The sequence below is a fragment of the Haplochromis burtoni genome, unplaced genomic scaffold (genome assembly GCF_018398535.1).
Source record: "Haplochromis burtoni strain Fernald_Lab_line unplaced genomic scaffold, NCSU_Asbu1 Contig_184, whole genome shotgun sequence".
In the NCBI taxonomy this organism is placed as follows: domain Eukaryota; kingdom Metazoa; phylum Chordata; class Actinopteri; order Cichliformes; family Cichlidae; genus Haplochromis; species Haplochromis burtoni.
In genome coordinates, this window is record NW_024582545.1 from 124,262 (window position 1) to 136,589 (window position 12,328).

Genomic DNA, 12,328 nt, shown 5'->3' on the forward strand with positions numbered 1-12,328 from the left:
ATAAGGATTTTAAGAACATTAGCTTATATTTCTGACTCTTCAATAGGTATAGGTGTCACTACCCAATCTTTAGAGAAAATGTCTTTTATGTTACTTTCATGTCAATATCAACATTAAAAAACAAACAAAAAAACCTTGATATCTTTGCTTGGTTCTACAAAGAACTTCAGATTATTGGCTAATTTTTTTTCTATTAAAAGAAAAAGAAATTCTAATGTTGTGTATGTTCTTTTCCTTTAAAAAAAAATGCAAAAATACATAAAAATCATGAATAAAAGCCATATGTTGTTATTAATATATACATTTATCACTAATAAAATACATACGATTTTTTGTGAACCACTAAAATAATAATAATAATAATAAATAATTTTTCACCAATTTGATAAATAATTGTGCATATTTTTAACTGAATTAGTTTTATATAACTAATTCAGGGTTTTTTTTAACATTTTCATTCATGGATTACAAACTACATAAAAAAAAAATCAGCAACCACAGTCCTTACCTTTTAACAGTTTATGTACAGTGAATGTAATAATATATTTAATCATTTAAATATTACATTTTTACTGTATTAAGAAAAATTTAATCCTGCATTGAAATTTCTAAAATCTAAATTGAAATTTAGATAATTTGTTTTAAGCTGATTTACATACATTTAAGCCATTTTATCTAGAGCAGTCACATGCTGCATAACGTTTATAGACTTTTATGGTGAAAGGAATGTACAAAAAAAACCAAATGAGGCTTGGACGAATTCATCGTAGAAAGACCCACTGGCTTGTAGACGTGGGTTTTAAAACTTAATTTTGGTATCCTGGTTATTTGAAATAAGACATTACGAGGGTCAGGTGGCCTAACCGAGACCAGCACTGAAGTTCTGGTTACAGTGAGATAATTACAGACAAAATTATTTCACAAGAGTCGCCCCCTGTTGGCCATTTAAATGAATGCAGGTTTAAGGTAATTTAGCTTCAGCTTCAATTTCCAGACCCAGAAAATAATCTTTACTGCTGTGGGGCTGGGAAAAACACACACACAAAAACCCACAAAAAACAAATCTCTAAGGTAAAAGAATGAATTAAAAGCGCAGAGTAATTTATCACACAGTGACTGGCAAAAAAAAAAAAGCAAACACTCAAGATGCCAAAGTGCGATTTGCCTTCAATAAATAACACTGCCGTGCTTCCCTTGCTCTTGCAACAGACAAACTACTCATTATGAGTAATAATATGACAACTAATAATGGAGTGGTCTCATCTCCAGTCAATGAGTTCACTCTTGAATGTCACACTGAGCAATACTCAGAGCTACTCCCACGAACACACACACACACACACACAACAGGAAAAGAAAACAAAAAACAATAACAAAAACAACGTTTCACCCTCATTTTTCATGGGTTAGTAGCTCTGAATGTTCTGCTTGGAAAGCCCCGCCACAAGATCAGCTTCTTACATGAACTATCATGCTGAGACAAGCAAGACATCCTTTTTCAAGATGCCACAAGAGTTAAAACTCCAAGATAAATGAAGGTTCTAAACAGAGGAACTTTATTTATTACACACAAAATACATTTTTAATGGTCATTGTCAGGGAACGTTAAACAGCTGTGTAAAACAATTAATGTCCGGTAGTCTTTTAACAGCATGTTTTTCACAGAAAAGGAAACAAAGTATGACATCATTTTACTTTACACATTTTACAATCACCAAATAACCAGTAGTTATAAAGCACTACAAATTTTAAACCAGTCGGGCAAAGCATTAAAGCCTTGAATAAATACTCCTGCCTAACACTGCTGAACTCAGGACCAGGATAGGGAAGTTTCCCAGAAGAGCGCTGAGCTGTAATCAGATCAGCAGTCTCATTCAGTTTACCTATGAGTGGATTTAAGGTATGGCTGAGCAGAGAGACAAGCATTGGGACTGAGGCATTTAAATGTGTTATCAACGGAATCATACTCAGCCACAATCCCAGTAGATCAGCTGATTTCAATGCCAGCCAGCATACAGTTGGTGGGCCAGATCGTGGCTTTGTATCACACCTCCAACCACATCGCTCTATCAAGACAATAATCATAATATAGCGAGAATGAGGAGGTCCCAGGCAGGAGCCGAGCCATGCCATCAAATATAGATTTCAGTAGACCAAAATAACAATATTCCTTTACGTAAGGTGGTCCTCACTGAAATGATGCTAAAAACATCAATCCAATTAATCAAAAAGAAACAACCCCAGAACATGAAGGATACTAAGAAGACTTCATGAGTGTTTACTAACCGGCATGTCTAAGTAGTACCATGTCTGAGGTGAGGCGGGCACTGTACCAGTCTGTTCTGCTGAATAGAGAGCTGAGCATTTAGGAGAAGATGTGAATTTACTGTCTGATTGATCCTCAGCTCTGCCCACAGACTGTGGGTACCAAACTAAAGAGTGAGATGCAAGCAGCAAACAAGCTTCTAGGTCTGGGCTCAGCCTCAGAGATAGGGTGAGGTTTCTGAGGTAGTTCCCAAAACGATCTGTCGTTTTCCAACACAATATGCATTCACAAGAGTAATGCAAGGTGGAAATTCTTTTCACACCATGTCCAAGCTTGAAGATTGGCAAAACAACACTGATGGAATAGTCCCTTCTCGTCCCAGAAAGAGGTTTGCCATCATTCCCGAAAAAATTTCTTTAACCATCTGTACCCCATAACAGCCATGGCCAACTGGCGTGATGCTACGACTGTTGGTGTATAAAAACAGTTTTGTACACACTACATTTTAACATATTTTAGGACACTCAAGCCTTAGCTGGCATAATCTGTTTTGGTTATAGCCGACTTGTTGTCAGCTGTCTGGAGACGGGAGTGTTGCATGACTGACAATGATAAATAAATAGAATAAATGGAGAATAAGTCATCATTTTAATGCACATTTTATTGTTTTAGAGCCACGACTTGAGTTCAAGAGGAGGATGAGGTGTAGATGAGGGAGGACAGAGCAGTGGTGGAGGAGGCCGATGAAGAGTAGGAGGCAAAACAGAAAAGAGATGATGAGAATAACATTATGAAATGTGCAACTGTACAAATCTTAATTGGTCAAATATAATTTTAAAGAGCTACTTGTGATCTGTAAATCAAAACTAACTTATAACTGAGACTTTACATAACTTTTTTTTAGCTGTAATCAGGTGTTTAGAATTTGTAATCAGATTTCTCTTTCTTTCAGCAATCTGGAATATTCCAATAGAAACATACCAGGGTATAGAGGATTGAATGGACTGAATGGAGAATGGGTGGATGGACAGATTTATGGATGGGTGGGTGGATGGTAATCCATGATTATGAAGCATGCCATGGAGGTCTTTACTTCCTTTTCAAACACTCTTTGTTAAGCGTGTAATAGGAGAGAGGAGGTATTTTCTGCAGCATTTGCCTTACATGAGGTAAAAACCTCAGCTGCTTCCTTCAGACAGCCTGGTTGTTCCTTCATGACTGAGATTAAATCGAGCTGATCCTGCTGAAAACAGGTAGGAATGTGTTTACTTACGTCAGCCACGACTTGTCAAAGCGATCTCAGATTCCTCTGAGGTCGGCATATCCTCTTGGACATTTATCTAACACAAATCACCACAGAGAGATTATTTCTTGCTGCAGCTCAATCTTGACAGCGTCTTAATGTGTTTTTATACGTGCACTATAATTACCTTCCATCAGTGGAAATGTACAAAGATGTCATTACATTAGTGTAGTGAATTAAAGGCTGTTTCTCAGCTCTGTATAGCAGGTGCTGTTTTTCTTGTAAGAGCTGAATAGATGGACAAAAGGTCAACAACAGCTCTCATTCAGACTCTTTCTTTGCAGCCCTGCATGCTTGTAGTCAACGACACTTCAGAACACACTTCCTTCTCTGTTTTTGGAGTAATTAATTCTCTGCTTTGTGGACATGTTTCACCTGAATCAGAGTGTGGCATCCTGTTTAAAATAATGCTTTGTTTTAGCATTTACAACAGAATACGAAACGCTCCTTTTGCAGAACACTGGGACCACCTGCTCTGCAAATGAAGCACAAATGATGTGTTTCAATGAGTGTTTCATGTGTGGCACTAAAAATCACAACCTGGTACTACACGGAAATTTTGTATTACCTGCTCCTGATGCCACATTTTAGAGTCATCATGTTTTTGCTTTTTGTTTTTGTCTCATTAACATAGCACTAGCAATAACAGGCCTTTTTATTCTGCAGCTGCACTAAAGAGACAAAACTCTGCTGCATGAAAAAGCTTTTAAGAATCAGATGTGTTTCGGGCAGCATTATTAGGTGCTGATATAAGAGACTCTGGTCATGGTTGGTTCAGGCTGATTAACTCTGCAATTGTCACATTTCCACACATGCATCGACAGTTGCTTGTTGTACACAGCGAAACCTACAGAAAACCTACAGAAGTTCAAATAAAAGTCTATTTTTGCAGACAAACTACTGACTTAGTCTAGCACGATGTTGATGTCAGCCGTCTTACATTCTGTCGCAGGGTTGAGTCTAAAGGGGGGGGGGGATGGGGTGTACAAGACCACAACCAAGCCAACTAGCAATAGCTGATAAATTGGCACATCAACCTTTGGTCAATATAAGGTAACGTCTGGCTCCAAAACACCAACATGACAGAGGCCAAAACAATAAATGTCACCAGCTGCACTCCCAGATGGCAGAGTTGGAGGTCATCTGAACTTTGCAAGTGAATCAGATGAATGATATCGAGAACAGCCACAACACTGACCTGGCCACTGAGTCGGCTGGTAGACGATAAAGACCCCCCCAATAGCTAATCATACTACACAACCGTAATGAATTGATAAACAGACAACTTCCTGTTTTTTCATTAACTACTCTAAAACTTTAAGGGACAATCTGAGTAAAGAGCTACCAGAACTTTTTCTGTATTTTTTGCACATTTATTTCTGACAATTTAAACCCAAACAGTTGCGCTGATCACAGTGCTTCTTTACTATGCAGAAAAAAGTTACTGCTGAAGGTTCACTTCTTTTTCTTATATTAAGATATCAAAGGGACTAAATGTGTAGTTAAATGTCTTCACTATAACAGAAAGGAGAGTTTCTCTGGTCTGGCCCACTTAAGACCAAATTGGGCTGTATGTGGGCCATGATCTAAAATTAATTTAAGATGCCATTGTATCCATTTTTTTAATCAATTCAAACTGAAAAGATTTTTTAAAAATGCATTAATTAGCATTAGTTTTCATTTTCATTTTTAAAAAGTTTCACTGAATGATTCACAGATGCTGCTAAAGGATAAAATTCTTAATAATGTGTGAGAAAATCATTTTCGAAGAGGGACCCAAAACTACTTCTACTTGGTTTGTATTCAGAAGGACACAAATATAAATACAAATAACAAAGCTGAGCAACATTAATAAGTCTCAGTTTTTGCATACCAAAAAGCTAAATGTCTAGGGGGAATAACGCCTAAACCAAATGCTTATGAGTGCATAAGACAAATATGAAACCTCCCTTTAAAAATACAAATATATACCAAAGCCTGAAGATGATGTACTTGAAAAGATTTCGGGACCTTTACTGAGTTTTTTGGAGGATTTGAATCTAACAATAAGTCAGTCAGACTAGTTAGTTGTTCTAGACCATACATGTTTTGTTGCATTGTCTTTTTTCTGAAGTTCGCTTCTCTTTTTCTGAGGATCTGGGTACCGTGTTGATTACAAGGAGCAAAATCTTTTTGGGATTCTTTTTAGTCCAGTTATTTAATGTTCATAAGACCATTACTTAAAAGAAATAAATATACATATTCTAGAAAAAACAAAAGTCTTTCACTGTATCTGACATGCTAACATAGGATTTGTATAAGGACTATAGATTACTCACAGCTGTCTTTAGCACGCAGGTGTCCTCTCCGAGATAACAGAGCTCTCCTGAGCAGCTCGTCTCCATCCACAGGTGATCCCCATTCACTGCGTTCTCCTACGGAGAAGCAGACAAGAGAGAGAAAATGAGCGGGGAATAATCATAAAATTAGTCAACATTGTCTCACTCACATTTAACTGCAACCATATGGACATGAGCACATGAGTTCAACAAGTGTGTCAAGCACATAACTGCCACTGCTGAGTAGGTGGGTAACTTCACAGTGCATGTTAATTTAAACACTACTGATTCATGTGCAAACACACTCCTACATGGAGTAATACATGTCAGTGTATATGCGTACAAAGACATTCAAGGTAAATGCATGCAGGCTGAATGTTTGAGTAAAATTGTGTCACCGGGTTTACTGCACAGCTGTGATCACGCTCCCTCAGCTCAGATGTGAAAGGTTTTGCTTGCTCATTCATTCAGTAATGGAAAAATGGATTGGAAGACCTTTTGTTTCATTTGCTAATTATATAATTAACTTGTATTTGTTTAATTATCTTAATATTGCACTTTTCCCTCTCTCTTTTGTGCTTTTTTTGCAACATAAGAAAAAGCCTGATTGTATTTCCTAATAACAGTATGTTGTATGTATATGACAACTTTAACTTAATTTATCAGCTTGGCAACTATCTTACAAAATAAAAGTAAATAATTACTTTTTTTACTGGTTCACACTAGTTTCAAATATAAAATATATGGAATTTAATAATGTAAAGGTCTGGATGTGGTTTTGTATGTGTATATCTATCTGGGACAACGCCTGGCTGAAATGGGAGGGTAATAAGATGACTCAGCTCAGTAGGACTTTGAGAATATAAAAGCTGGCCCAGAAAACCGGGAAGTAAAAATAATAATTAATAGGGCAAATCTCTGCCGTGGGGTCCCTCCATGTCAACATAACATTGGGGATTGACTAGGGTTACCAGATGTCCCTCTTCATGTGGGACTGCATGGCATTTTTATCCCTTGTCTCGAGATAATGTCCCACATTTTGACTGGTACTGTGGGACATGTACTTTTTTACTAAGTGAATATGAAGGAAAGGTTTTTATTACAGTCAGAAGATTCCTTTCGAATGCAACACTCATCAAGGAAAGTAACAAACTTTGCAGATTTTGTTGAATATGATGGAAAAAAAACCACAAAGGAAATGAAGCAGCAGAATACTCTGAGAAATTGCTTTTGTCTATTTTGCAAGAGTTATTTTAAACTTTTATGCTGGGGCAAAATATGTAAAGTGACATGTTATAATTGGATAAAAATCACTACAACTGTAAAATATAGATCAAAATTTTTTAAGTTCAATGTGAACATTTCAGACAACCCCTGGCAAGACATGACATGTCCCACTTTGCCCACACAAACAGTCTTTGTCCCACTTTTACTCTGTTAGGATCTAAGAGATTCTGGCAAGATGGGTTTAATTTAAATCACTATGTCTTATTTACTTCAATCCAAGTTCAATTTTATGAATAATGTGCATAACAGCCAGAAGAGCATAACATGGTCCAACAGGAAGTGCAGTTCCTTCCCAAGCCAATGCAGGCATATCTTTAGCAATCGGGCAAAGAATCTGCAAGGCTTGAAGAAAGATTTCCACAATACGCATCTAAACTCTTTGTCTCCTGTACATTTAACGAGCTACAAAATGTAATGTGGCAAAAATATAGGTTCTTTAAAACTTATAAACACTCATTGTAAAATATAATTTTGCAGCCTTACAACTTTACAGTGACCTACATACACTAACCTTTCAAGGTCCTACATCAAGAGTAATGTGTTATTCCAATATTTTATTTATAATAAAGACTTACTGGCAAAAAGTTGAAGAAAGTAAACAGGCAATAAAAACTGTTATATCTGGTCTTTAAGTCTGACGTCATTAGCCGTGTCTGGGCCTAAACTCCGCTGCAGGTCCATAAGTCAAGCGATCACTGAGAGTTGAAAAACTGTCAAAATTCTTTCATCTGTAATAACATGATCAGTGTGGCTGCTCTACCAGGTGTAACAATTCAGTTTAACATCCAGGCATCCATAAAAACGGAATTTATGACATTTAACGGAATTAGAAGTTAGCAGGGAGTTAGCTCGCTAGCTTCTATCTAAATACAATATAGCATGTCCTGACTGCGGGGTTTCGGAAACAAATTAAGATGTACAGCTCTGCTATCACTTCCGACATAAATGAAGACAGAAAACTAAACAACAGTGACGTTTGTAGGAAGTTTGGCTACCTGGTATATAACGATGTGCTACGTGATCGCTAGCGACACAGCTATGTTAGCATAATAAACACAGTGAAGCTGGAGGATGAACGCTAACTTTTTTCCACTTGATAAAAGTTAACGTGAGGATTCCCGGTGGTCAGGGACAAGTGCAATTGCATGGTAGGATGCTGTAAACGGACCGAACTTCAGTCAGGAGAACAACTGACATAATCCATGCGCAATATGAGGTTAGTCATTCATATACTGCTGCATGGGCTGGGCTGTAGTTACATGGTAACGTTTTAAAAACTGAGCTTTAAAATGAGTAGTGGTAAGAAAAACCGACAGTGATCACTGACTGTTTTTAGGGGCTTTTTGAGATTAAATAGAACAAGATACAAAGTATTAAAACATGTTAAAAACACAAAAGCCTTATTAAATGCAGGGTAGTTTGGGCCTGGAAGCAGGATTCGTCACGTCAGCACTTAAAGACTGGATTACCTGCAAATGCCCCAAAATCTTTAAAAGCACTTTGAAATAACAATTTAATTAAAAAGAATCAGTCACTTAAATTTTTTTTTAACCTCAACCAACTTTCTAGGGTTTACTGTGAGGAGCAGACATTCTGACGTTCCTGCATCTTTTATGAAGTAATTAATGTGGGTTTTGTTATCATAGTGCAGCACTTTTTTCATTAAGTCACAATAATTAGTGACAACTAGAAAATCAATTTGAATGGACATTTGTTTAAATTTCCACTTCCTGTTACACATCTTCTACCAGTGTTCTGGCCCTGCTGGGAATATGGACAAACCCTTTTGGACTTATTAGCACCTAAAAGCAGACCTTAAAGGTCTCAATGAATCGACCCCTGAGTGCATATTAATGAGTGTCTGAGCACAGTGATAATATATGAGTGCATGAGAGCCGTGCAGAGAGATAAAGGGCAGCAATGACGTGCTGAAAGTGTCCCTACAGACGGAGCCCAAGGGAAATCTCAGATGTGAGCCCACAACTGTTTATCTACTTACACCTTCCTATTAATAATAAAGCACATTGCATTTGCTTTTCATTATTGATGCATGAATCATTTAGAGCACAGCTGTCAAATAAATGGAGCGTGGGACAGAAATGGCCCGCCAAAGGTTTCGATCCGGCCCGCGGGATGGCTTTGCAAATGTGAAAAATGGGGAAAGTGGAAGTTGTAAATGTTGTTCGTTTTTGATGGACAAAAACAAACAAAAAAGAAATTACATAAGAAATTAAGGTGTTTTTGAAATGTTTTGTATCACTGCAGATAAACCAGTTTGTTTTTTACAGTAGGTTCACAGTACAAATATATAAATACATAAAATACAATAAAATCAAATAACTAATGGAAGTAGTGGTACTAACACTAAAGGACAGAGGGTGGGTTTTTTTTTTAAATATATTTTTACACAACTGTTTCAGATGTCCACCCCATTTAACTCTTTCCCCCATAAAAACAACATATGACGACCTCCCCCGTATCCTTAATGACATGTTTGGACACCTCAGTATACATAGTTTGACAGCCATTAACATAGAGTACCCTCACAAAGCCTCTATGTGGCTGGCAAATTTTCAATAGATACGACTAATTCTATGAAATGCACCTTTTCACCTTTACATATTCTTCTTGAGTTTGAAGCACTTTGATGTCTTTTTCTTGAATTTTGGAGGCTCGTGTGAAAACGCTCTATTATTTTCTTTTCTTTGTCATGTTTTTTTTTTTAATGGCTTTATTGTACCATAATCATAAAAAAAAAATCTGTTTCAAGTCTGCAAAGTTTTTGCACAAAAGAGTTTATGTAAGTAAAAAGAAAAAAAAACCTTCAGATGATTCATATGATTTTACAGCTTGGACCCAGAGTAATCTGATTTTATTAAATAAAACTAAATGGCAATGGAAGATTTGAAAGAAAGAAGGTGGTAAACAATTTGAAAGAAAAACAACATGGAAAAGATTTTAAATTATTTCATGATTATAAAAAAAATTATCTGCCTGCTTCAGTAATACTATTCAAAACTGTCTCATTGGTCTTTTTGCTTTCAGATTAGGTTCAATTCACATTGTCATCCTGGTGTATCATCAAAAAAACTGCTTCAATTATTTTTATCATTGTTTTAATGCATCTTTGACTATTTTTGACGATTGTTTACTTGCCGTGCCACACACTGCACAATCTGGTGAATATTGCAGATTCATTGTTTTAATACCTGCTTTCACCAGATCACAAGCTCAGGTTTGGAGTGGCGCAACTGCAGACAGGAAGACGGGACTTTTTAAAAATACATTTATTGGGTTCTTTAACAGCATTTTTGAGAATACTTTCCAATTCATGTTGACATTTCCTTAAGCATTAGCACTACATTTAAAACCCAAAGTGTTTTTAATCTGGTGCTTTTGAGTCGTGATTCATGTTTCTTAAATATAACCTATTAAATGTCGAATAATAAACCGCGTCACAAAGTCGTGACACATAAAAGTTTCTTTCCCACGCTGAGATAGAACGGCATTTTTCTTGTAAGGAATTAAAAAAAGGAAGGAAAATCAAATTACTGCTTTCCATTTCCACATGAACATACGGCTGTTGAAACCAGTCTGCTAACAAATCTGTTGGCATAAAAATGCAAATGTCGACAAGTGAATCAGCCAGACAGAATAGGGACAACACAGACTGGGACCAGGAAAAAAAATGTCATCATTGTTCAGATTCACAGTTACATAAAATAAATGTGCATGTGCATTTCTGACCGTCCAGTCCACACAGGTACGTAGTTCCTTGGTGGGGCCGTTGGACGCAGGAGGAAGCGAGGGCTGAGGTGGGCCGAGGTAATGGAGGCCTGAGCGGGAGATCGCTTTCCTAAGAAACGGAAGGAAACACACGGTTATCATTGTCAAGATACTTCATAGTTCTCGGACTTTTCAGTATAATTTAGTACATTATTCATATTAGGAGGCTGCTTTCAAGCGGGCTCAGCTGGAGATATTTGAGGTGAACCAGGAACAGCTTAGCGGAGAGACTGCCAGAGCCACTTTGGGGTGACGAGAGAAGTCGCAGACAGATCTGTTATGTCAGAGGATGAGTCAGCAGTCATCTCTCGCAGACGCTCGCCCCATTATACTTCCTGTTGCAGTTTTCTTAAACTGACTCGAGTACATCTTTATCCACTTCAATTGTCCCCGACTCTTTTATCTCATAGCTCATCTATCTTCTTCTGCAAGTACACAGTACAGTCACCCACATGAGAGGGCCCATCAGAGCATCATCTGTCTACATGCCCATCTATTAACTGCTGATCTACGCAGACACCTCTGCAGTCTCACTGGCTTCAGTCAATGCAAGAGAAAGCAAAAAATAAATAAAAAAATAAATAAATTAAAGTGAAAATATGAAATGAGTGCTCTCCTTCAAGTTAAATCTGTGGATTTGTCTTTTTAAAAGACAGGACAACCGGCCTGTTTGAACAACAGTGAATACCCTAACGTGCCTATTAAAGATAAAGACAAAGTGTCACCTTTATTTGCAAACCACACCCACAGAATGTTGTTTGGCATGGCTTTTTATAGGCACACCAAGGGACTCTTTAAAGTGTTATGACCGGGGCTTTCAAATTCACACTAAGTTGGTAAAAATGAGAGAAGTTAATCATTTGGCATGAACAAGAAGTTTAGTAAAGGAGATGGAGAAGCCACAAAATTTGTTTGACAAGATTAACTTAACTTCACAAAAGTGATGTAGTTACTGAACTTTATGCTTTAATGTGTATTTCCCACCCAGTTGGCAGGTGGTTACCTGCTAACAGAAGAGAGAGAACTGTCACTGTGGCTAAACCTGAACCAAACCACATATGAGTCTGGGCTTTTAGTAAAGGGTAAAAGAGTACTGCTGTAAAGGAAAAGGGTGTGCTCCAACACTACGGCAAAAAGAAAAGAAAAAAAAGAGAGCTTTGTAGCTCAAAGGAATGCAAAAAGTTGCACACTGACAACTCACTGCTTGATTTCTGATTAAACTATTTATTTATAACTATTCATTATATTAAAATATACTACAGTAGAATACAAACTATTGCAGATCAGGAACATTTAAAACAAATCCTGAGTTGAGGCGATGAACAAGACGTTTATAGTAACTAGTAATTATGGGCATTACCAAAGGGG

At 37.1% G+C, this 12,328-nt stretch overlaps 1 protein-coding gene across 1 annotated transcript in view; it reads right to left on the reverse strand.

Moving 5' to 3' along the window:
* LOC121815336 (diacylglycerol kinase iota-like) overlaps nt 1–12,328 on the reverse strand; it is a 69,956-nt gene that overhangs the window by 343 nt on the left and 57,285 nt on the right. The window contains exons 2-3 of the mRNA XM_042225840.1: nt 10,922–11,030; nt 5,888–5,983 (exon numbers count right to left, since the gene is read on the reverse strand). Coding sequence (XP_042081774.1) covers nt 5,888–5,983; nt 10,922–11,030 — 205 coding nt within the window. The remainder of the gene's footprint in view (nt 1–5,887; nt 5,984–10,921; nt 11,031–12,328) is intronic.